We start from the raw sequence: 27236 nt of genomic DNA, 5'->3' as shown, positions 1-27236 counted from the left end.
TGTGTGAATAGATAGATAGATAGATAGATAGATAGATAGATAGATAGATAGATAGATAGATAGATAGATAGATAGATAGACAGACAGACAGACAGACAGACAGACGGACGGACGGACGGACGGACGGACGGATAGATATATAGATAGACAGACAGACAGATATATAGATGGATGGATGAATGGATGGATGGACGGACGGACGGACAGACAGACAGATATATGGATGGGTGGGTGGGTGGGCGGACGGGCGGACGGACGGACGGACGGACGGACGGACGGACGGACGGACGGACGGACAGACAGACAGACAGACAGACAGACAGACAGACAGATAGATAGATAGATAGATAGATAGATAGATAGATAGATAGATAGATAGATAGATAGATAGATAGATAGATAGATAGATGCAATACAAAAGTAGTGTGAACACTCATGAAAAACCTCAAGGGTGTGAATAATTCATTCATTGTTTTACTACCACTTCATTCTGGTCAGGGTTGCAGTGGGTCTGATTCATTGGCCAAAATAGAGGAAACACCCTGGACAGGTTGCCAGTCCATTGAAGGGCAGTGTGAATGTCTGTAGCTGTACAATACAAATAAAAACATTTAAGTGTGTGTAGTTAGTTCTAAAGCTAAATGGATTTATTCATTATTAAAACCTGGATGAAGATTAGAACACAGATGCAGGTTATTCTGTAGGTCTTTTCTCCCCTGTAACTGTGTATGACGATGGTTATGTCATGGAACATACACTCAGCTCTGTCGACACTTTTCCGGATCAGGACGACCCGTGTTTGAATCTGCCAACAGGATGAAATTTAAGACCCCTCCACACCCTCCCATCTCTTTCACTCCAGCGAACCCCAGTTAGATCAGTTATTCTGGGCGCCTCCTGAGAGTTAGGCCTCACACTCGTACCGGTGCTCGAGTCTGAGTCGGCTGAATAGGTAAGCTGCACACGTGTTGTCTTTGCATGAGGTGGACAAATCAGTCAGATTTTGAATTTTATATCAGTGCTGTGGGGATTTGCTCACTGAGCTGCTGCCCGATTGCAGGTCTGTAACTAAACCAAAATCATAGACATTCTGGTACCACCATGTGCCTTTGGCAAATCAAGAAATCTCAGATCAACCCTTAAGTTTGTTTAGATCATTTACAGAAACTGTCAAAGTATAAATGTAAAATATAAATCATCTTTATTTATTATTTATCTGTTTTTATTCTTATATTGCATATATACAAGGATTGTGTTTTTGGGTGGCTTCCTTTCATTTATAATGCTTATAATGCTGATGATAGGCTTAAGACCTATTCCTACTGGGAATACTGGTAAAGAATTGCTAAAGATACATTTTAAAAACGAACAAACAAATGACTCCTGGGTCTGGCATTGGACCCACCATGACAATGACCATGATAAAGGTAGGTTTTGGCTTATGATGATAAATATAAAGCAACCCAGTATGAAAAATGAATGAATGAATCTTTGGGAAACCTTTGGACCCACAGCAACCATGAACAGAATGAAGTACATATAAGCAGATATAATATAAATATACTACTACTCAAAATAAGAACACTATAATAAGAACACTATCTAGTGCACTATGTAGTGTATATAATGTGTTATTCTATTATAAGAACATTATAATAAGAACGTTATAATAAGAACACTATCTAGTGCACTATGTAGTGTATATGATGTGTTACACTATAATTAGAACACTATCTAGTGCACTATGTAGTGTATATGATGTGTTACACTATAATAAGAACACTATCTAGTGCACTACGTAGTGTATATGATGTGTTATACTATAATAAGAACACTATCTAGTGCACTATGTAGTGTATATGATGTGTTACACTATAATTAGAACACTATCTAGTGCACTATGTAGTGTATGTGATGTGTTATACTATAATAAGAACGTTATAATAAGAACGTTATAATAAGAACACTATCTAGTGCACTATGTAGTGTATATGATGTGTTACACTATAATTAGAACACTATCTAGTGCACTATGTAGTGTATATGATGTGTTACACTATAATTAGAACACTATCTAGTGCACTATGTAGTGTATATGATGTGTTACACTATAATAAGAACACTATCTAGTGCACTACGTAGTGTATATGATGTGTTATACTATAATAAGAACACTATCTAGTGCACTATGTAGTGTATATGATGTGTTACACTATAATTAGAACACTATCTAGTGCACTATGTAGTGTATGTGATGTGTTATACTATAATAAGAACGTTATAATAAGAACGTTATAATAAGAACACTATCTAGTGCACTATGTAGTGTATATGATGTGTTACACTATAATTAGAACACTATCTAGTGCACTATGTAGTGTATATGATGTGTTACACTATAATTAGAACACAATCGATTGCACTATGTAGTGTATATGATGTGTTACACTATAATAAGAACACTATCTAGTGCACTACGTAGTGTATATGATGTGTTATACTATAATAAGAACACTATCTAGTGCACTATGTAGTGTATATGATGTGTTACACTGTAATTAGAACACTATCTAGTGCACTATGTAGTGTATGTGATGTGTTATACTATAATAAGAAGGTTATAATAAGAACGTTATAATAAGAACACTATCTAGTGCACTATGTAGTGTATATGATGTGTTACACTATAATTAGAACACTATCTAGTGCACTATGTAGTGTATATGATGTGTTACACTATAATTAGAACACTATCTAGTGCACTATGTAGTGTATATGATGTGTTACACTATAATAAGAACACTATCTAGTGCACTATGTAGTGTATATGATGTGTTACACTATAATTAGAACACTATCTAGTGCACTATGTGGTGTATATGATGTGTTATACTATAATAAGAACGTTATAATAAGAACGTTATAATAAGAACACTATCTAGTGCACTATGTAGTGTATATGATGTGTTACACTATAATTAGAACACTATCTAGTGCACTATGTAGTGTATATGATGTGTTACACCATAATTAGAACACTATCTAGTGCACTATGTAGTGTATATGATGTGTTACACTATAATAAGAACACAATCTAGTGCACTATGTAGTGTATATGATGTGTTACACTATAATTAGAACACTATCTAGTGCACTATGTAGTGTATGTGATGTGTTATACTATAATAAGAACGTTATAATAAGAACGTTATAATAAGAACACTATCTAGTGCACTATGTAGTGTATATGATGTGTTATACTATAATAAGAACGTTATAATAAGAACGTTATAATAAGAACACTATCTAGTGCACTATGTAGTGTATGTGATGTGTTATACTATAATAAGAACGTTATAATAAGAACGTTATAATAAGAACACTATCTAGTGCACTATGTAGTGTATGTGATGTGTTACACTATAATTAGAACACTATCTAGTGCACTATGTAGTGTATGTGATGTGTTATACTATAATAAGAATGTTATAATAAGAACGTTATAATAAGAACACTATCTAGTGCACTATGTAGTGTATGTGATGTGTTATACTATAATTAGAACACTATCTAGTGCACTATGTAGTGTATATGATGTGTTACACTATAATTAGAACACTATCTAGTGCACTATGTAGTGTATGTGATGTGTTATACTATAATAAGAACGTTATAATAAGAACGTTATAATAAGAACACTATCTAGTGCACTATGTAGTGTATATGATGTGTTACACTATAATTAGAACACTATCTAGTGCACTATGTAGTGTATATGATGTGTTACACTATAATTAGAACACAATCTAGTGCACTATGTAGTGTATATGATGTGTTACACTATAATAAGAACACTATCTAGTGCACTACGTAGTGTATATGATGTGTTATACTATAATAAGAACACTATCTAGTGCACTATGTAGTGTATATGATGTGTTATACTGTAATTAGAACACTATCTAGTGCACTATGTAGTGTATGTGATGTGTTATACTATAATAAGAACGTTATAATAAGAACGTTATAATAAGAACACTATCTAGTGCACTATGTAGTGTATATGATGTGTTACACTATAATTAGAACACTATCTAGTGCACTATGTAGTGTATATGATGTGTTACACTATAATTAGAACACTATCTAGTGCACTATGTAGTGTATGTGATGTGTTATACTATAATAAGAACGTTATAATAAGAACGTTATAATAAGAACACTATCTAGTGCACTATGTAGTGTATATGATGTGTTACACTATAATTAGAACACTATCTAGTGCACTATGTAGTGTATATGATGTGTTACACTATAATAAGAACACTATCTAGTGCACTATGTAGTGTATATGATGTGTTACACTATAATTAGAACACAATCTAGTGCACTATGTAGTGTATGTGATGTGTTATACTATAATAAGAACGTTATAATAAGAACGTTATAATAAGAACACTATCTAGTGCACTATGTAGTGTATATGATGTGTTATACTATAATAAGAACGTTATAATAAGAACGTTATAATAAGAACACTATCTAGTGCACTATGTAGTGTATATGATGTGTTATACTATAATAAGAACGTTATAATAAGAACGTTATAATAAGAACACTATCTAGTGCACTATGTAGTGTATATGATGTGTTATACTATAATAAGAAAGTTATAATAAGAACGTTATAATAAGAACACTATCTAGTGCACTATGTAGTGTATATGATGTGTTACACTATAATTAGAACACTATCTAGTGCACTATGTAGTGTATATGATGTGTTACACTATAATAAGAACACTATCTATTGCACTACGTAGTGTATATGATGTGTTACACTATAATAAGAACACTATCTAGTGCACTATGTAGTGTATATGATGTGTTACACTATAATTAGAACACTATCTAGTGCACTATGTAGTGTATGTGATGTGTTATACTATAATAAGAACGTTATAATAAGAACGTTATAATAAGAACACTATCTAGTGCACTATGTAGTGTATATGATGTGTTACACTATAATTAGAACACTATCTAGTGCACTATGTAGTGTATATGATGTGTTACACTATAATTAGAACACAATCTATTGCACTATGTAGTGTATATGATGTGTTACACTATAATAAGAACACTATCTAGTGCACTACGTAGTGTATATGATGTGTTATACTATAATAAGAACACTATCTAGTGCACTATGTAGTGTATATGATGTGTTACACTGTAATTAGAACACTATCTAGTGCACTATGTAGTGTATGTGATGTGTTATACTATAATAAGAACGTTATAATAAGAACGTTATAATAAGAACACTATCTAGTGCACTATGTAGTGTATATGATGTGTTACACTATAATTAGAACACAATCTAGTGCACTATGTAGTGTATATGATGTGTTACACTATAATTAGAACACTATCTAGTGCACTATGTAGTGTATATGATGTGTTACACTATAATAAGAACACTATCTAGTGCACTATGTAGTGTATATGATGTGTTACACTATAATTAGAACACTATCTAGTGCACTATGTGGTGTATATGATGTGTTATACTATAATAAGAACGTTATAATAAGAACGTTATAATAAGAACACTATCTAGTGCACTATGTAGTGTATATGATGTGTTACACTATAATTAGAACACTATCTAGTGCACTATGTAGTGTATATGATGTGTTACACCATAATTAGAACACTATCTAGTGCACTATGTAGTGTATATGATGTGTTACACTATAATAAGAACACAATCTAGTGCACTATGTAGTGTATATGATGTGTTACACTATAATTAGAACACTATCTAGTGCACTATGTAGTGTATGTGATGTGTTATACTATAATAAGAACGTTATAATAAGAACGTTATAATAAGAACACTATCTAGTGCACTATGTAGTGTATATGATGTGTTATACTATAATAAGAACGTTATAATAAGAACGTTATAATAAGAACACTATCTAGTGCACTATGTAGTGTATGTGATGTGTTATACTATAATAAGAACGTTATAATAAGAACGTTATAATAAGAACACTATCTAGTGCACTATGTAGTGTATGTGATGTGTTACACTATAATTAGAACACTATCTAGTGCACTATGTAGTGTATGTGATGTGTTATACTATAATAAGAACGTTATAATAAGAACGTTATAATAAGAACACTATCTAGTGCACTATGTAGTGTATGTGATGTGTTATACTATAATTAGAACACTATCTAGTGCACTATGTAGTGTATATGATGTGTTACACTATAATTAGAACACTATCTAGTGCACTATGTAGTGTATGTGATGTGTTATACTATAATAAGAACGTTATAATAAGAACGTTATAATAAGAACACTATCTAGTGCACTATGTAGTGTATATGATGTGTTACACTATAATTAGAACACAATCTAGTGCACTATGTAGTGTATATGATGTGTTACACTATAATAAGAACACTATCTAGTGCACTACGTAGTGTATATGATGTGTTATACTATAATAAGAACACTATCTAGTGCACTATGTAGTGTATATGATGTGTTACACTGTAATTAGAACACTATCTAGTGCACTATGTAGTGTATGTGATGTGTTATACTATAATAAGAACGTTATAATAAGAACGTTATAATAAGAACACTATCTAGTGCACTATGTAGTGTATATGATGTGTTACACTATAATTAGAACACTATCTAGTGCACTATGTAGTGTATATGATGTGTTACACTATAATTAGAACACTATCTAGTGCACTATGTAGTGTATGTGATGTGTTATACTATAATAAGAACGTTATAATAAGAACGTTATAATAAGAACACTATCTAGTGCACTATGTAGTGTATATGATGTGTTACACTATAATTAGAACACTATCTAGTGCACTATGTAGTGTATATGATGTGTTACACTATAATAAGAACACTATCTAGTGCACTATGTAGTGTATATGATGTGTTACACTATAATTAGAACACAATCTAGTGCACTATGTAGTGTATGTGATGTGTTATACTATAATAAGAACGTTATAATAAGAACGTTATAATAAGAACACTATCTAGTGCACTATGTAGTGTATATGATGTGTTATACTATAATAAGAACGTTATAATAAGAACGTTATAATAAGAACACTATCTAGTGCACTATGTAGTGTATATGATGTGTTATACTATAATAAGAACGTTATAATAAGAACGTTATAATAAGAACACTATCTAGTGCACTATGTAGTGTATATGATGTGTTACACTATAATTAGAACACTATCTAGTGCACTATGTAGTGTATATGATGTGTTACACTATAATAAGAACACTATCTAGTGCACTATGTAGTGTATATGTTGTGATTTGAGACGCAGTGAAGTGTTTCTGAGGAAGTGACGTGATTGGTGGGCGTGATTTGACTCGGCAGTTAAAAGCTGATGGCGGTTGTTTTACATTATTTTGACAGTAAAATCCTGTAGATCCTGGAGTTTTACTCCTGTAGATCCTGTAAATCCTGTAGATCCTGGAGTTTTACTCCTGTAGATCCTGTAAATCCTGTAGATCCTGGAGTTTTACTCCTGTAGATCCTGTAAATCCTGTAGATCTTGGAGTTTTGATCCTGTAGATCTTGGAGTTTTGATCCTGTAGATCCTGGAGTTTTACTCCTGTAGAAGCACTTTTATTTATAAAACGTTAAAAATGTGATTATTGGTAATTTTGGTTATAAACATCACATACCACGTTAATGAGCCGGTACATTCAGCAATAACGGATCCGTTTATTTACTGTAGGATGTAAATACAGAGAAAAATAATCACAGGTAAACATTATTATTATTGTTATTATTATTATTATTGTTGTTATTATTACTATCATCATTATTATTGTTGTTATTATTTGTGCTGTTATTGATATTATTAATATTAGTATTGTTGTTGCTTTATTATTATTATTATTATTATTGGTGATGTTATTACTATTATTATTACTTTTATTTTTTTTATTAGCATAATTGTTGTTGTTGCTTTATTACAATTATTATTATTATTTCTTTTATAATTATTATTAGTATTATTATTGTTGTTGCTTTATTATTACTGTTATTTGTGTTGTTATTACTAATATTTTTATTAATACTATGATTAGCATTATTAGTATTATTAGTGAAGTATTATGATTGGATGTATTAATATTATTATTATTATTATTCATTGTTGTTTTCTTTGTTTGTATTTTTTGTTATTGTTGTTTTTTTCTGTTATTATTATTATTGTAGCGATTGTTATGGCAAAATTACTGTTATAATCATTATTATCGTTCTTTTTTTTGTTGTTTTTTTATTCTTAAAACATATAAAAACTGAGTAAAATCAGGAGTACTCCTAATGTTATTTTATTTATTTGGGGTTTTCACTGTTAATACTGTTGTTTCTATATTTGCTCAGGATTGTGGTGGGTTTAAAGTCTTATGCAGGATTTATTTATTTATTTATCCATCCTCCCATCCTGGTCAGATTCATGGTCGTGTTCATACATTTTCCCATATTAAGTAACTGCTTTATTCTGGTCAGACTGATCATGATCTGGATCTAAAGACTATCCATATTTTATATTTATTCATTTTTCTGTTTAGTGAACAGGAACTACAATCAATCAAAACTACAGCATACTGTTTTCTGGTGGTGATCGGCTAAAAACAACCATCTTACTGGCCAAAAGAATCTACTGGGCATGAACACTGTCTTGTACCTTTCTTTTGTCATTACATACCATAAATATTTGTAATAAAAAGTATCCTATGAAGCGATCTGCAGGCAGAATGAATATTGAGGTACAAATAATGGTATTTGTTCACTCTCACTCCACTCCTAATGAATAACATCGTCTGTGTGTAGCAGGTTTCACCATGCCTGACGAGGAAGTCCGTCAGAGGAAGGGAGGAGGCCGCAAAAAGTCCAAGAAGGGCAAGGCCAAGGGACAGAGCGGCGCTCTCAACGAGCGGACGAGCGGCCTAAACGGACACGATGAGGTCCCGCCGCCCCCGCTCGTCCCGGCACCCAAGAAGGTCGTGGAGGAGAAAATGAAAACGGTGCAGGCCAAAGTCGAGGAGGAGTCGTCCGTTTCCATTTGTGCTCAGGTGCTTCTCCCGTACCTGCTGGCCGGGATGGGCATGGTGATGGCAGGCATGGTGCTGGACAGTGTGCAGGTAGGATGGAGTTTGATCTGATGGGACGGTATTAATGTTGTGATTGTTTACGACACACTTGTTTGACTTTATAACAGGACGCTTGTGCTTGGGTGGCACAGCAGTCTGATACGTTTGCTCACCTCAGTCTCAGCAGTGCTACCGGCCTGACCGGGCTCATTTCTGATGGGGGGATGGCTGGATGAGAGGGTACCTCTCTGGATTTAGTCTGTACAGACGCCATCGAGCGGCCAGCAAAGGCTACGTCCACGCCCGTGCTCAGCCGTCCAGTGATGGGCTAACGTAATTTCCCGCTTTCCCACGTTATTAAAGAATCCTTTAATAAGGTCGATACGTGAGCTTTGTTCACTCGGTGGCTTTAAAATCAGGACTGTGATTTAAAAATCATGATTTTTCACCCCTAGCTCTAGTGATGTTGTGGAGCAGTGGTAGCAGCATCAGGACCGGATGGAGGGAGAATTTGCTGCGTCACGGCGGTTTTGGAAGCTTTTTTACTGATCTTTTATTTCTTTGTTTTTATTTCCCTGTCTCTCTCACTCCCACCTGTCTTACACACAAGCACTTGACTCTGACAGTCCATCGATTCAGCACATAAGGAAATTCAGTAGGAAATTCTGTAGCTCTCTCTCTCTCTCTCTCCACCGGTAACCAGGCCATTAACCGCCGATAAGAGCCGAGTGCATCGACTGAATCCGAGTTTTAGACAGGACAGCCGTGAAGGACGACGTTTACATTCTGTAATGACAAACAAATCTTAATAAATCGTAGGAAATGAGATGATAAGTGACCATGAGAGGGTTTGTGCCGTACTGACGTCTCCTGAGGGACAAAGAGGAACCAGCAAAGATCCCAACATGTGTTTCTGTCAGCTCTGACCGCCAAGACCGGGCCTGAGGACGCAGCCCTTTAAAAAGCCTAACTAAAGGTGTGTGTGTGAGAGAGTGTGTGTCAGTGTTGTGGAGCTAGTGAGTCAGACACTGATGACGACGTCGGGATGCCACACACAGCCCACGTCCACTTCCACTCCAGACTGGACCGCTCACCCAGACGGACCAGCATCTCGACATCACAGCTGATTCGGACTGAACTTAAGAACCCGTGTACCAGTACATGTGAAGAACAGTCTCGCCGAGAGGTCAATAGCAAGAGCAAGAATGGACGCTGAAGGACTTTAATGATTCACACCGACGACGCGGATTGTATGAAGTGGATTTTTTCCATCTTAAAATAGTAGCTTGTTTTATTTTTTTTGGTAAATAAAAACGTGGGATAATTTTGAGCTCGTACTTCAGGACTCGTAAAGCATCTTTAAAAAAGTAGCTTGTTTTATTTTTTCGAACAATAAAAACAGGATTTTTTTGAGCTCCTTCCTCAGTACTCGTAAAATATCTTTTTGTATTTCGGTTCTTTAATCTCAGAAGAGGGAAAGAAGAAAGCCAGATGATTTTTGCTCGTTCTTTGGGACTAGTGAAGTATCTTTTCGTCTCGGTTTTACATCTCAGTGTAGAAAGCTGGACGATGTTTCCTCGTTCGTCATGAAACCCAACCAGGAAAAGTAACTGCCCTCTGTCTCTGATTAAAGACGGCTGGACCGCTTTGGGATTGTGTTTGGCATTTTAAAAACTATAAGCGATTAAAAGAGGCGTATTTTTCCTCTGACGCCAACAAAGAAGGCGGGTGAAAACTGAGAAGCCTTAAAAGCTTGATTGTTTTTGCTTGTTTTTTTATACTTGTCAGTGCTGAAGACCTTGTGTGTCTCCTCACACTGGACTGGACGTGTTATTAAACGCTTCTTTCATTAAACATTGTAAGAAAATCATTTCTACGTCTCTCCTATCTGAACAAAATAAGTCACAGTTACGCTGAGCAGCAGTTATTGGCGTCCTTGGCCGATCCATCCCCAAACTAGACTAATCTGGACAGGGCGATGGCGCGGCACTGATGGCGGTGACTCGGTTAGAGCTGGAGCTCTGCTACCAGGGCAAGAAGCTTCGAGGTTTCACCTGTAAGCTGACGCGCTCGGCTCACGGCTTCCTGCCCGAGAGCTCGTGTCTCATCGCCGCTCAGGTGGCCCTGCCGTACCTGGTCTCGGGGCTCTGCATGGTGGCGGCCGGCCTGGTCATGGACGCCGTACAAGTACGCTCGTCTCCGTATCGGCGCGATGTGTGTTTGTGTGGTGTGTAGGGAAGTGGGTTTGTAACAATAGCTCTACTCGGTAGCAGTCTTGGGATTTGGACTTGCAACCTTTTGGTCAGTAGCGTAGACCAGGATGAGATTAGTCTCAAGCCAAAGAGTCTCTCACACCACTTGCTCACAGGTGTATAAAATCAATAATAAAAATGTGGCAACAATTTGGGGAAGGCCCCTTCCTGTTGGTGGTCCATATTGACCGAGTGTGTGCTGGTGTGTGTGTGTGTGTGTGGCAATAAACTAAATAGAGAGACGAATGTGATCCTAAAGACATATTGAGAGTAGAGCTGTGAACCGAGCGCTTTATCAGACTGGCATTCTCGGCAGGTTATAAATATCCACGTATTGGCAGACTGGCACCGTTCCTGCCGAGTAATTATTCTCACATCTGCGCTATTTGTGGATGCTGGAACGCTCGCTGGCACACGCCAAGTGAGACGTATTTGATTTTAAGTACCTTATTATATATTTTTACTTTAACAAATAGGGTCAGAGTCACGGTCAGAGTCACGGTGGGTGAGGCAGAAATACACTTACGGGCATTTGGATCAGCACTTACATCAGCGGTTTAGATCATCACCTTCTGCATGGTTCTGGGAAGTGTGTGTGTGTGTGTGTGAAGGTGGGAGGGGTGCCCATCTGAGTGCCCAGGTAAAGTCAGAGCCCTGACCTGAGTCCAGAGGAGAAGTCAGTACTTTCTGAACGGTCGTTCACTGTGGTTTACAAAAAAATTTATTCTGGACGAGAGTTTGCTGCTGTGAAACGTGGTGGTGGAAGTACTGAGACTGTTTCGCGGCAGGTTGAACTACATTTTACGTTTGAGGCACTAAGCAGACGCTTTAATCCGAAGCGATTCACAATTATGACTGAATGCAATTTGAGCAAATTAGAGTCAAGTGTCTTGCTCAGGGGTCCAACTTGGGGTGTGAACTGGCAACCCTTTGGTTACTAGAATGACAAGCCTTTGTATATACATAGATACACAGGGTTGAGGACCTTGCTCAAGGGCCCAACAGTGGTTGCATAGCAGAGCCTGGATTTAAACCAGCAATCTTCTGATTGATAGTTCAAAGCTCTACCCACTAGGCTAACACAGTCTAGGACCTAAGCCAGTACTTTAACCGCCAAGCTACCGCTGCCCCACTACAGCAGGTTCAGTCTTGGACGTGATTGGTTGACTGGTTTTGGAAAAGCTCAGTCAGGCCAAAATTAGGCTTTTCACACAATCCAACCAAAATCCTGACCTTAATCATTTCGACTATGCAAAGACTACAAAGTCCAACAATTCAGCATAAGCCAAGTTTTGTTTGTCCCACATGAAGGACGAGGCGGTCGCCCACGGTTCTCTGATTTACCGTTTTCATTCTGAGCCTTTGGTTTGGTGCCGTTTGTGTGTTTCAGCACTGGGAGGTGTTTAAAGTCATCACCGAGGTGTTCATCCTGGTTCCGGCTCTGGTGGGTCTGAAGGGGAACCTGGAGATGACTCTGGCCTCACGTCTCTCCACCGCCGTAAGCCGAGCTCGATTTCTACAAAGAGGGTTCTTCAAAAAGTTTCCTCACTCTTTTAAACTCTATTTATTACGAATTTAATAATCTAAATTTTGGTTGAGCTTGTAGCCGCTAATGCGCCGCTGCTTTCACATCGTCATCACATGAAAATCTTCTTTGAGCGTCCAGAAAGGTGGAAATCAGATGGAGCTCAATAAATCCGGACTATAAGCATCTCAGTCTTTCAGACACGACTGATTACTCCTACTCCCTTCTAAAAGTGCGGAAGCCTTTTAAAGATCCCTCGTATTTCTATGTGCTTTAGAGTTTTATAGAGTGTCGTGTTACTGTTTCATCTGTCTGTCTGTGTCCTCACTGTGATATTAGGCTAACACCGGTCAGATGGACGATCCTAACCAGCAGTGGATAATGGTGACCAGCAATCTGGCGCTTATACAGGTGAGATTAATCCTATTAAACCTGTAAAGTCGCATTAATCATTAAAGAAACAGAATTTCAGATTTGAGAGTAAAAGAACCATTTTTAATAGTTCACAGACCTCACTCACTGTCTGAACCGCTTATCCAATCAGGGTTGCGGGGGTGTGCTAGAGCCTATTCCAGCTTTTCAATGGGCGCAAGACACACAGCAACACCCTGGACAGGGCGCCAGTCCATCACAGGGCACACACACCCTCCCATTCACCTATAGGGCAAGTTAGTGTCTCCAATTAACCTGACTGCATGGTTTTGGACTGTGGGAGGAAACCGGAGCTCCCGGAGGAAACCCACGCAGACACGGGGAGAACATGCAAACTCCACACAGGAAGGACCCGGTTTTATTAATTTTTACTTACTTACCCTCCCCACCCCAGACATAGCCAGTTGTGTCTGTTTGTAGACATCCTGTAGTCTCCTCACAGTGAGAAGGTCCTGGGTTTGATTCCCAGGTGGAACGCTCAGGGTCCTTTCTGTGTGGAGTTTGCATGTTCTCCCAGTGTCTGTGCTGGTTTCCTCCGGGAGCTCCGGTTTCCTCCCACAGTCCAAGGCGTGCAAATGAGGTGAACTAGAGATAGAAATTTGTCCATGACTGTGTTTAATATTAAACTTGAACTGATGAATCTTGTGTGATGAGTAAATACCGTTCCTGTCATGAATGGAACCAAAGTGTAAAACATGACGCTAAAATCATAATAAATAAAAAGTCAGTGGACGCAGAGAATTAGAGGATCAGACGAGAACACCTGATCAGTTTGGAATCCGATTTTCCCTTGTTGTAACAGAGATTAATTGAATTGAACGACGTCCAGCTCCACCAGTGAAGGATTTGGGGTTGATGTGTTGTTTGTGGGGTGTTGTGTTGTAGGTCCAGGCCACGGTGGTGGGGTTCCTGGCCGCTCTGGCCGCTGTAGCTCTGGGCGCCGTGTCGAGAGGCGGAGTGGAGCTGGATCAGGCCGCGGTTCTCTGTGCCAGCAGCGTGACTACTGCGTTCATCGCCGCTCTCTCGTTAGGTAACTTACTCTCACTTTCCATAATGGTACAGGACTGTCACAAAATAATAAAAAAATTTAAAAGCTCTGACAGGGTACACCATATTTTCTTAAAATATCCTAATGTGATGGTTTGCTTTATATTATATACATATATATATATATATATATATAGGGATGTAACAATACACTCTACCCACGATGCGATTCATGATACTTGGTTCACGATACGAAATTGAAGATAAATTACGACAAAGTTTCCTTTTATTATTTCTCTTTTAATAAAATACTGTATTTCTGCTTATCTTTTATTTACATTTACATTTTCTGCATTTAGCAGACGCCTTTATCCAAAGCGACTTACAGTACAGTGACAGTATACAGTCTGAGCAATTGAGGGTTAAGGGCCTTGCTCAGGGGCCCAACAGCAGCAACCTGGCAGTGGTGGGGCTTGAACCAGCAACCTTCTGGTTACTAGTCCAGTACCTTAACCACTAGGCTACGGCTTGCCCACGACCTACGGCTTTTATCTATCTAAATAATGAATGTCCTTTTATTTCTGAGGTAGGTACAAACTGAATTGATAAATTAAAATAAACCCCAAATTATATAAATAAATGAATAATACAAATAAAGAAAGTTTCCTCACAAAAATAAATTTGGCTGGAAAATTGCAAACCTGGCAACCCTGTAGCGACGTCAACCAGGCGAGGTGAATAGCTCCAGCAACCTCTGCTGTTTGCAGTGAATATCAATTCATTATACATGTAAACCGATTTGAGTCTTGTGGTGCATCGTTACAGCCCTAATTACGTACTGTTATGTTGTCTTATCTTATGTTAAGAGTTTAAAATCTTAATTGTATCATTAATAATAAAACGTTGCTTTTTTAACGAATGCTCTTGAATTCATTCCTCTGACTTTGCAGGGCTGGTAATGATCGGCGTCATCATCGGCTCCAGGAAAGTGGGCATCAACCCGGATAACGTGGCGACCCCGATCGCCGCCAGTCTGGGGGACCTGATCACGCTGTCACTGCTGGCGGGCGTCAGCAGCACCCTCTTCCAGTACAGAGGTACGAAGCTGGGTTTAGTTTGGGTTCACCATTTAGGGTGCTTGGGTGGCGCAGTGGTCTGACGTGCCGGCTCACCACTGCTGAGAGCTTTCAAACTCAAAGTTCAAGTCGAATCTCAGTTCTGCTATTAGTACAAGGTAGCTGTAGATGCTAGTGGACCACTTACAGTCCCAGCAGCATCATCCTCATTTCATGACATACAGCTGTACCTTGTAACTCAACGTCCCCTAAAGGACTCCACGCCCTTGGTCGAGAAATTTGTACCTTTAAACTCGACTATGTGCAACTGTCTCTTTGTTCGGTGCGGTAAAACGTCATCAAAGTGTGAACATGAGACAGATCTGCATTAGTGTGGAATAAGCGTCAGATCCAGGGTTACAGCTCCACATGTATCTGTGTTTATCTGGATTCTCCTCCCTGTTTCACTTTTAAACTTGTGTTACAGCTCGAGCTTCTGAGAAACGGTGAGAATCGGAATCAGAGTCTAAAACGCTTCTGGTTGAAAATAAAGCTTAACGTATAACGAGGTCTGTGGTAGCTGGTGAACGTGCCCCGGGTTCCCAGCGAAACAGACGTTACAGAGCTCAGCAAACAAAGGGCTCTTATACCAGACCTCCCAATTAGTGCTGATCACCCACAGCTGTGGGGCTGGCTATTTAAGCCAGCTCTACACAGCAGTGGGTGTCGCACCTTTGTTTGTTTTGTGGTCTCTTGTGGCAGCTCGTCCACACTGTTGTTTAGCCATAGGTGGTAGCCCTGGTGGCGCTAGGCCATTAGGGTAAGTAAAACCGCAAGGTTTGAGGTAGTGAGGGTTTTCTTTCTGCCTCTTAGAAATAGTGTGGTGCGACGCCGCGCAGTCCTCGAACTGCTGTTTGTTTCAGCGCTAGCATTAGCTTAGCGGTCTCACTCAGTGCTCTATTAGCGCTGGTTATATCCTAGGCATCAGTGCCTTTAGTTAAACAGAACATTGGATTCTCCAACCGCTGGGTGGCGACTCCGGAAAGTACTCGGTAGTCACGCCAACATCCCCGGTTCGAATCCACACTCTCTACAGCTGCCCAGCTCTCGTGTAGTTGCTGGGTAGACTCTTTATCGCTGTCTCTTTAAAACGCTAACTTTAGCTTTAGCGGCTTTCACTCCGCGCTGTTTTAGCGTGGTAGTAATTCCGGCATCAGTGCCGTTAGTTAAACGGAACATTGGATTCTGCAACCGCTGGGTGGCAACTCCGGAAAGTAATCGGTAGTCACGCCAGCATCCCCGGTTCGAATCCACACTCTACCGTTGCTTAACCTTTCTCATTTGTTTTTCTCTTGTTTCAGATCGGTGTTTGTCAGCTTCCGTCGGAGTTTCCGATTGGGTTTTGTTTTGTTTTATGTTAGCTGTTTACCTTTTCTGTTGTCCTTATTAATTAAATAAAATATCTTTTTATATAATTTTACTTCTGCATTTGTGTCCCTTTCTTCCCACGTGACAGAAAGGTGCGACCATACCATGGACGCAGCAGAAGTTCCACCCCTTACGGACGTGCTACGTCATCAAGGGGTAGCGTTAGGCAGGCACGAGGTGGCCCTAAACGAGTTGGCGCAGCGGGTAGCTGCGCTCACCCTGCAGCCGCCAATTCTTAGGTCCGGTCCTGAACCCCCTGCCCACTCTCCTACCCACTCCGGAGGGTGTGGAAACCGCGACACCCCTATTTCGCCTCCCGAAAGGTATTCGGGAGAGGCTAAGAGGTGCCGTGGCTTCCTCCTCCAGTGTGCCCTTGCGTTCGAGCTGCAACCATCTCGCTACCCCACGGAGCGATCGAAGGTTGCATACATAATATCCCTTTTGACTGGCCGAGCTTTAGAATGGGCTACTGCCCTCTGGGAGCAAAATGCTCCGGAATGCTCTTCGGAAAGCTCCTTTAAGGAAGCTATAAAGGAGACCTTTTTTCACCCTTCGGGTGGCCGTGAGGTAGGCCCTCGTCTACTCGAGCTTACCCAAGGTGCTCGGTCAGTAGCCGATTATGTAATCGAGTTTCGAACGCTCGCGGCTGAGTGCGGTTGGGACGAGGGGGCCCTTACTGCCATATTCCATCGTGGTTTGTCTGGTAAAGTGAAGGACGAGCTGGCCACCAGGGACCCTCCTACCACTCTTAAGGACTTCTATGTCCTGGCCAACGCCATAGACACCCGCCTTCGCCAGCGAGCCCGGGAACGGGGCACCTGTTCCCCGTTCACCCGCTCGCAGGTCTCTCCCAATTCTCCTCCGCCTGTCCTGGATCCTGAACCCATGCAGTTGGGGTCAGCTCGCGCTGGTGCCCCAACGGCTTCGGGCCCGCCTGCCCGACCCCGGCAGCCATTAAACTAGTAGGCCGCTCTCGAGCTAGGGACTCGGGAGTGAGCCGAACTACCATCCCTGTCCGAGGACTATTTCTGCAGGCCCGGTTGCTTTGGGGCCTGGGAGACACAGACCTTCGGGTCTGTGTGGATTCAGGCGCGGTGGAGAGTTTCATAGACATCAACCTGGTACACAGGCTGGGGATTGAGGTCCAACCGCTAACAACTCCAGTGTCGGTCCATGCTGTGGATGGCCGACCTGTAGCGGGCAGCCCGATAACCCACCAGACGCGACCTCTCACGTTGCGCCTGGAAAACCACGAGGAACGGATCACCTTTCTTGTGACTCACGTTCCTCACCTCCAGGTGGTTTTGGGGTATTCGTGGCTGCAAAGACACAACCCCCAGATCGACTGGGCCACCGGATCGATCTTTATCTGGGGAACGCAGTGTCGGGACTCGTGCTTACTGCAAGGCGGCGCGAGCCCCGAGCCGTCCGAACCCAAGATGGCGATCCCGGATTTGGCAGCTGTTCCTCCTGTGTACCATGATTTACGGGAGGTTTTTAGCAAGTCCCGGGCGCAGGACTTGCCCCCCCACAGACCGTTCGATTGCGCCATCAACCTTTTGCCCGGCACTACTCCTCCTAGGGGGCGCCTTTTTTCGCTCTCCGGCCTAGAAAAGGTTGCTATGGAGGAGTATGTGCGTGAGGCGCTCAAACAGGGGTTCATCCGTCCTTCCTCCTCCCCAGCTGGGGCAGGGTTCTTTTTTGTGAACAAGAAGGACGGCACCCTGCGCCCCTGTATCGATTATCGCGGTCTGAATGCCGTTACGATCAAGGATCGGTACCCGCTGCCGCTGATGGCCACGGCTTTCGAAGCCCTTCAGCGAGCCTCGGTTTTTTCAAAGCTCGATCTTCGCAGCGCGTACAATTTGATCCGGATCAGGCAGGGGGATGAGTGGAAGACTGCGTTCATTACGCCCACTGGCCACTATGAGTACTCGGTGATGCCATTTGGGTTAATGAATGCCCCCGCAGTCTTCCAGAGATTTATCAATGAGGTCTTGCGGGAGACTCTTGGTAAATTCGTCTATGTTTACTTAGACGATATTCTTATCTTTAGTCAGTCCATCGACGAGCATATAGGGCATGTCCGACGAGTTCTCCAGCTCTTGCTCGACAACCATCTGTTTGTCAAGCTGGAGAAGTCAGTCTTTCACTCCCCCACGGTCTCGTTTCTGGGGTTTGTAGTGTCCGAGGGCACCCTGCGCATGGACTCGGCTAAAGTATCTGCGGTGGAGAAGTGGCCAACTCCAAGTTCTTTACGCCAACTGCAAAGGTTTTTGGGCTTTGCAAACTTTTTTCGGCGTTTCATTAAGAACTTTAGCTCAGTCGCCGCCCCGTTAACGGACCTCACAGGCAAAGGCCCGTTCCAATGGACGGTGCAGGCCCAGCAAGCTTTCGACAAGCTAAAAACACTCTTGACAACTGCTCCCGTCTTGCAGTTGCCCGACCCAGAGGAACCCTTCGTTGTCGAAGTGGATGCTTCCGAGGTCGGGGCTGGGGCAGTTTTGTCCCAAAGAGTGGGGCCGGGGAAGAAGCTACATCCATGTGCCTTCTTCTCGCACCGCCTGACTCCAGCCGAGCGGAACTACCCGGTCGGAGACAGGGAACTCTTGGCCATTAAGTTGGCGTTAGAGGAGTGGCGACACTGGCTCGAGGGGGCCAAACATCCTTTTCTTGTCTGGACGGATCACAAAAATCTGTCATTCATCCAGCAAGTCAAGAGGATGAACTCCCGTCAGGCCCGGTGGTCCTTATTTTTTGGAAGGTTCAATTTTACACTGTCTTATAGACCGGGGTCCGAAAACGTCAAACCGGACGCTCTGTCTAGACAGTGGGAACCGACCAGGCCGGAGACCGGACCTGATCCCGTGATCCCCTCGACCCAGATAGCGGCCCCAATCACATGGGGCATATCGAAGGTCATTCGGGATGCCCAACGGGCTGAACCCGACCCCGGTGGGGGACCTCCTGACAGACTGTACGTACCTTCATCCGTACGGCGTCAGGTCTTCGAGTGGGCTCATGCTTCCCCATTTGCGGCGCACCCAGGCGTGACTAAGTCCCTGGTCTTGCTGCGCCGAAGATTTTGGTGGCCGGGGATGGAGAATGAGGTACGTGACTTTGTCCGTGCCTGCTCTGTGTGTGCTCTTAACAAGAGTCCCAGAGAGCGCCCCAGGGGCCTTCTTCATCCGTTGCCAATACCGGCTAGACCGTGGTCCCACATTGCCCTGGACTTTGTGACAGGCTTGCCTAAGTCCAGAGGGTTCACGGCGGTATTGGTAATTGTCGACCGGTTTACCAAATCTTGCCTCTTTATCCCACTGCCCAAGCTACCATCCGCCATGGGCACTGCGCAGATCATTCTGAATCATGTGGTGAGAGCACATGGGGTCCCCTCAGACATTGTGTCAGATCGGGGCCCACAGTTTGTGAGCCAGTGCTGGCGGGCCTTTTGCCAAATTATTGGCGCGAAGGCCAGCTTATCCTCCGGTTACCACCCGGAGTCGAATGGGCAGTCGGAGAGGCTTATCCAGGATCTGAGCAAGATGCTCAGGTGCCTGACGGCAGGGAATCCGACCACGTGGTCGGATAAGCTGATGTGGGCAGAGTTTGCTCACAACACCCTGCATCATTCGGCGATCGGCATGTCTCCGTTTGAAGCTCAGTTCGGGTACCCTCCTCCGCTCTTTCCTGAGCAAGAGCAGCAGGTAGCGGTCCCGTCTGTACAGCTTCAGGTCCGCCGCTGCCGCGCCGCCTGGCGCAAAGCTAGGCAGGCACTTGTGGCCACCCAGCGCTCTGTGAAGCGCAAAGCTGACCGCAGGCGGCAGCCGGCTCTTACCTTCCGGCCAGGCCAACGAGTACTTGTTTCAACGAGGGATCTCCCAGTTCGAGGTGTTCCACATAAGTTGGCACCCAAGTACATTGGCCCGTTCAAGGTGGTAAAGCGGATTAACCCGGTGACGTATAGGTTGGAGCTTCCTCCCCGCATGAAAGTGCATCCAACCTTCCATGTCTCCCATCTCCGACCATTTATGTGCGGGGGAGTTTTACCCCCTCCCCAACCTCCCGCCCCTCGTATCATCCAGGGTGCCCCTGCCTTCACGGTTCGCCGGTTACTTGACAGCAGGAAGGTTCAGGGTAGTACCCAATACTTGGTGGATTGGGAAGGTTACGGCCCTGAGGAACGTTCATGGGTACCGGCTCGTCAGATCCTGGACCCTGAACTGATCCGCGAGTTCCGACGGAACCGTGCTGCGGGTCTTGGGACCTCAGGAGCTGTCCCTAGAGGAGGGGGTTCTATAACGAGGTCTGTGGTAGCTGGTGAACGTGCCCCGGGTTCCCAGCGAAACAGACGTTACAGAGCTCAGCAAACAAAGGGCTCTTATACCAGACCTCCCAATTAGTGCTGATCACCCACAGCTGTGGGGCTGGCTATTTAAGCCAGCTCTACACAGCAGTGGGTGTCGCACCTTTGTTTGTTTTGTGGTCTCTTGTGGCAGCTCGTCCACACTGTTGTTTAGCCATAGGTGGTAGCCCTGGTGGCGCTAGGCCATTAGGGTAAGTAAAACCGCAAGGTTTGAGGTAGTGAGGGTTTTCTTTCTGCCTCTTAGAAATAGTGTGGTGCGACGCCGCGCAGTCCTCGAACTGCTGTTTGTTTCAGCGCTAGCATTAGCTTAGCGGTCTCACTCAGTGCTCTATTAGCGCTGGTTATATCCTAGGCATCAGTGCCTTTAGTTAAACAGAACATTGGATTCTCCAACCGCTGGGTGGCGACTCCGGAAAGTACTCGGTAGTCACGCCAACATCCCCGGTTCGAATCCACACTCTCTACAGCTGCCCAGCTCTCGTGTAGTTGCTGGGTAGACTCTTTATCGCTGTCTCTTTAAAACGCTAACTTTAGCTTTAGCGGCTTTCACTCCGCGCTGTTTTAGCGTGGTAGTAATTCCGGCATCAGTGCCGTTAGTTAAACGGAACATTGGATTCTGCAACCGCTGGGTGGCAACTCCGGAAAGTAATCGGTAGTCACGCCAGCATCCCCGGTTCGAATCCACACTCTACCGTTGCTTAACCTTTCTCATTTGTTTTTCTCTTGTTTCAGATCGGTGTTTGTCAGCTTCCGTCGGAGTTTCCGATTGGGTTTTGTTTTGTTTTATGTTAGCTGTTTACCTTTTCTGTTGTCCTTATTAATTAAATAAAATATCTTTTTATATAATTTTACTTCTGCATTTGTGTCCCTTTCTTCCCACGTGACATAACGTGGTTTAATGTAGTAAAAGAAGGAGACAGGAGCACTAAACTTCTCTTCATTATTACTGCTCATAAGTTCCTCCACTAATCACATTCCTCACTCGCTGTTTTACTACAGTAAGTCACGGTAAGCTTTGTTCGTACAGCCTGAGTCGCTTTTACCGCCTCGTATCAAACAGTTCGTCTCATTGGAGGAGCTTTAAAAAAGGTCAGCGGCGAATTGGGTTGAAGTTCAACCCCTATAGCTTAAGTGATCCAGTCCCAGCAGCACTGTTCTCATTTTATGATATACTACTGTAGAAGAGTTGCATGATGAGAGCTACTGTTGTAATGACATGGAAGCCCCAGCAGAGGGCGGTAGAGGTTAGATGTGTATTTTCCTTATAGTTCACATCTAGTCAAGCCCAGATGTTTTTAATTATTATTTAAGTCAAGCCCAGATGTTTAGTTTGTTCTGTAAATGTAGACACCAGGTATTAAATCATGTTGGTATTGTCCGTCTGATTGGTTGTAGATCTGTGGTACCTGTCCCCCCTGGTGTGCTTGTTCTTTTTGCTCCTGATCCCTCTGTGGGTCGTGCTGGCGCGCCGCAGCCTCCAGATCAGAGAGGTCCTTCGCTCCGGGTGGCAGCCGGTTTTAGTGGCCATGTCCATAAGCAGGTAAACACACACACACACACACCCACACACACACACACACACCTCTGAACTGAAGATGAGCAGATCTGATTCGGCTGTGTTCTTCTGTACGTTCTGATTTTGGTTTCAGCTTCGGGGGGCTGATTCTGGACAAGACTGTCAGCGATCCCAACTTCGAGGGCATGGCTGTGTTTACACCCGTCATCAACGGTGGGCAAACATCAAATTAAAAACATCTGCTTTAGAATGGTCGAAATAGACTGACCATGAGCTTATTGGGCATCACATTCGGTCAAAGGAGCATTTGTGAGGTCAGACACTGATGTTAGGATGAGAAGGACTGGTTTGCGTTCCAGTCGGTCATGGTCAAGCCTCGTTTTTATGTACATTTAAGGTCACAGTCATGCTGGAACATGTACTGACCCCTGATAAGGTGTCCAAAAGATAAAAGCGTGTAATTAATATATGCTTTATATATAATTAACATAATTAATATAATAAAGGCCTGACTTGATGTTCCGTTAAATGTTCCAATTCAATAAAAAAAGATGTTTGATTAAGGTTCATGTACTGACCAGCGGGCAGCACGGTAAAAAGGTCCTAGGTTCGATGTGGAGTTTGCATGTTCTCCCCGTATCTGCGTGGGTTTCCTCCTGGAGCTCCGGTTTCCTCCCACAGTCCAAAGACGTGCAGTCAGGTTAATTGGAGACACTGAATTGCCCTATAGGTGAATGTGTGTGTGTGTGTCTGTCCTGCGATGGACTGGCGCCCCGACTAGAGTGTTACTGTGTGCCTTGCACCCATTGAAAAAGCTGGGATAGGCTCCAGCACCCCCAGCACAAGGTAACAAATTAAAGACACAAAACGTCTGCAGCCTACAAAGGAGAAAGTGGACAGAACAGGGGTAGTGGGGCACACAGGTGGCGCAGTGGGATAATCCACTAGCACACCAGCACGCTGTGTGCTAGTGGGGTTATCAACGCTGTGTAAGGACCTCGGTTGCCCAGGGTGTCTGTATAGAAAGTGGAGGAGTGCAGAGACCGGGCGTGGCTCTCTGTATGTGCAAATCCACCGAAGTATGGGAAAATGAGAAGGGATCGGTGGACTGTGTGTACACATCGGAGGGGGTGTGTGTCAGGCGAATATACACCCTCCATGGGCGCCGTGTGGGCACTCCTCTCTCCCAGGGCGGTTTAGTCATGAGAATGCTGGGCAAAGAAGGAGTACCAACAAAGGAGCTGGCAAGTGTGATAGGTAGAGACCGTGATATATAGAAAAACTTCCACCTGGAGCGATTTAATGCTTATGAGGTGCATCGTGCGCCTCTGTGCCCCCTATGCAGGCCAAAAATGAAAGCACAGAAGGACACGACTTTTATTCTGTCCTAAAGCTTCTTCATCATACATTTTCTGTTATGGACCTGTACTTCTCTCTTTCTGTGCTGTTATGGAGTTTTTTAAATCCAGATTTTTTGGATCTAAAAGAAGCCTAAACAAAACTCCAATAAATGTGCGCCCGCGCTCCACACTAAACCCTCGGTTGTCTTTGGAATTCGTAAAGTGTTTTTATAAATCCAGTTCCTGAAATTTAACAAAGCAGAACAATGACGCTGGAGGCTGAGCTTGGACGTTTGTGTGCATTTGTGCTGTCTGGAGTCACAGATGTGGGATTTAAGTGATATATGAGTGAGTAGTGAGGAGTCTGTTTTAAATTTCCTCTGCTTTGTTTTCACTGGACCGCAGTGAAACACCACAGCAGCCACAGCCAGTTTAGGGGGTAGAAGAAATGTGTAGAGTTTGAATAGAATGTGTGATGTTGCATAACATCTAAAGACTGATGTTAATATTGTGCACACGGTATATCAATACAAAACTACAATATGAAGGTCAGAAGTATTGGGACACCTTCTGAATAAATTTTTTTAATTTACTGACATAACTGGCTCATCTGAAAGAGGGAGGGGGGCGGCACGGTGGCTAAGTGGGTAGCACTGTCGCCTCACAGCAAGAAGGTCCTGGGTTTGATCCCCAGGCCGGGTGGTCCGGGTCCTTTCTGTGCGGAGTTTGCATGTTCTCCCCGTGTCTGCATGGGTTCCTCCCACAGTCCAAAAACATGCAGTCAGGTTAATTGGAGACACTGAATTGCCCTATAGGTGAGTGGGTGTATGTGTGTGTGTGTGTGCCCTGCAATGGACTGGCGCCCCATCCAGGGTGTTACTGTGTGCCTTGCGCCCATTGAAAAAGCTGGGATAGGCTCCAGCACCCCCCCCGCGACCCTGATTGGATAAGCGGTTAAGACAGTGAGTGAGTGAGTGAAAGAGGGAGGGTCGTAGGGATTCCTCATAACTGCTGCAATTATGACCTCTGCTGGCAGGTGAAAAGAAGAGGTCAGTTACTGCACATGTCATAGGGGTGTGTGTTAGTTGCGACCCTTCTTGGTCAGGACTGGAGGTCTGCAGCAGTAAATGAAGTCAAATTTGGAGGGAAAAAAGGAAAAAATCCTCCGCTGGCTGGGGAGAAAGCCCACACTGTCTAAAGTGATCAAGGGAGAAGATGGAAGCTTTAAAACTCTATTTTATACATTTTATTGATGTAAAATGTAGGAAATAACACCTCGGCAAGTCTTTTATTCGTATTTCATGGCGTGCTTTGATTTTTAGGTGTCGGTGGGAACCTGGTGGCCATCCAGGCTAGCAGGATCTCCACCTACCTGCACTTCTGGAGCATCCCCGGAGTTCTACCCTACAAGATGAGGCAGCACTGGCCGAACCCCTGCGTCACCTTCTTTTCTGCAGGTCGGTCTCAGTCTGCACTGTACAATAACTGTACATTTTCTGCTGAGTAGTAGTAATAATAATAATAATAATAATAATAAAATACGAGTGTTCTTTAAATAGTTTCCGCACTTTTTAAAGTCTGTTTATTAAGAATTTGAAAAACAAACTCCATCATGTTTTGGTTGTTTTTGGTTGAGCATGCAGCCACTGATGCGCCGCTGCTTTCACATCATCATCACATGAAAATCCTCTTCCCCTTAAAGCTTCTTCGAGTGTCCATAAAGGTGGAAATCAGATGGTGCTCTATAAACCCGGAGTATAAGCGTCTCTCAGACATGACCGATTATGCCTGGTTCACACTACGCGGTTTTTGCCCTGATTTTCGCTCGGCGACTGGTCGGCGCTAGATGTGGCAGCTCGGGAGCAACTCGGCGTTCGCTCTGCGATCGAAACTCGGCTCTCGATCGATATGTGTGAACTGCTCAACAACTCGATCCGAGCGGCTCGAAGAGAGATTTCTAGCATGTTGAATATCTGGATCAGTCGGTTGCGACTGGCAATGAGTGCGGTGAGGGGGATAATATAGTTTATATCAGAATACATCGGCACACACACAAGCTTTACAATATTTCTGACCTTATCGTCCACGCCAAACCCAAGCTGCATTACAAAAATATTTATTAACCTCCAACTGCTGGTCGTGTTGCCAAATCCACTCAGATTCATTTATTTTTCCTACTTGATTTTACGCTGCACATCAGCGCACAAACTTTGATCGCTCGCTACTTGTTGACGTGCATTTTTGGACGTGGTTTCATTAAACCCCTCGTATAAATCTTTTCCGGCTTTGTTTGATCAGGAGTGAACTCTAAGTCTGCCAGAGTTCTGTTCCTGCTGGTCGTGCCGGGACACTTGGTGTTTCTGTTTGCCATCGGGTTGCTGCAGGGAGGCCACACCACCATCACCCTGCCGTTCACCTGCTGCTACCTTTGTGCTGCTTTGATACAGGTAACACACACACACACACACTCAAATAGCAATCCTACGGCAATTCAGTTAGCAACCGCTCAGTCAAAATGTCCAAGGTGTTGTGTGCATTATCTCGCCCGTTCCCCTCCTCAGGTGGGTATCCTGCTCTACGTGGCCGACCTGATCGTCCGGCTGACGTGGAGGAAAGGTCTGGACCCGGATAACTTCTCCATCCCGTACCTGACCGCGCTCGGAGACCTGCTGGGCACGGGGTTCCTGGCCCTCTGCTTCCGCCTGGTTCTGCTCGTCGAGGGACTCGGATTGTGATCGTGTGCAGCGCCTCCTGTTGGTACCTGTAGAGTAGAACCTCATTCAGAGGCACCTGGGTGACCAGGTAGACCGAGGGGTCTAGCTGAAGGTGTGAGGAGTCCTCTGGTGGAGAAGCAGGAGGAGTCGGCAGGGTCCAAAGCGGAGTCCACTATGAAGAACTGTTTTTATGTGTTTTTATTATTATTATTATTATTATTTTATGATGTAACTAAATTAATTATTTTATATCTTCTATTTATGCATTTTACGCCCAGTTTTCGTCCCAATCTGGTCGTATCCGTTTCCTCTCCTGCTGCCGTCCTCCACTCTTACACGTGTGCTTTTTTCATATGGAGACCCGTATGGCGTATGGAGAGCAGATCCCTGACCTTAGCCCCACTCAACAAATCTGGAAGTTTTCAATAAAGTGTACAATAAAATA

General features: G+C 43.2%; 1 protein-coding gene across 2 annotated transcripts; it reads left to right on the top strand.

The window, feature by feature from the left end:
- Positions 1–923: 923 nt before the first annotated feature.
- Positions 924–27236, top strand: LOC134333311 (solute carrier family 41 member 1). Of its 2 annotated transcripts, none has more exons than XM_063015254.1 (11): positions 924–952; positions 8917–9227; positions 12819–12926; positions 13293–13364; positions 14271–14415; positions 15323–15469; positions 22617–22761; positions 22871–22950; positions 25400–25534; positions 26376–26524; positions 26639–27236. In XM_063015254.1, exons 2-11 carry the CDS (start codon positions 8928–8930, stop codon positions 26810–26812), a joined length of 1455 nt encoding a protein of 484 aa, XP_062871324.1. In that variant the 5' UTR covers positions 924–952; positions 8917–8927; the 3' UTR covers positions 26813–27236. The 2 variants fall into 2 exon arrangements, with proteins under 2 accessions (XP_062871324.1, XP_062871322.1); XM_063015252.1 differs by lacking the exon at positions 924–952 and adding an exon at positions 7769–7842.

This window comes from Trichomycterus rosablanca, chromosome 19 (genome assembly GCF_030014385.1).
Source record: "Trichomycterus rosablanca isolate fTriRos1 chromosome 19, fTriRos1.hap1, whole genome shotgun sequence".
Lineage (NCBI taxonomy): Eukaryota > Metazoa > Chordata > Actinopteri > Siluriformes > Trichomycteridae > Trichomycterus > Trichomycterus rosablanca.
The sequence above is the reverse complement of the archived record's forward strand: the minus strand, read 5'-3'. Positions and strand labels throughout refer to the sequence as shown.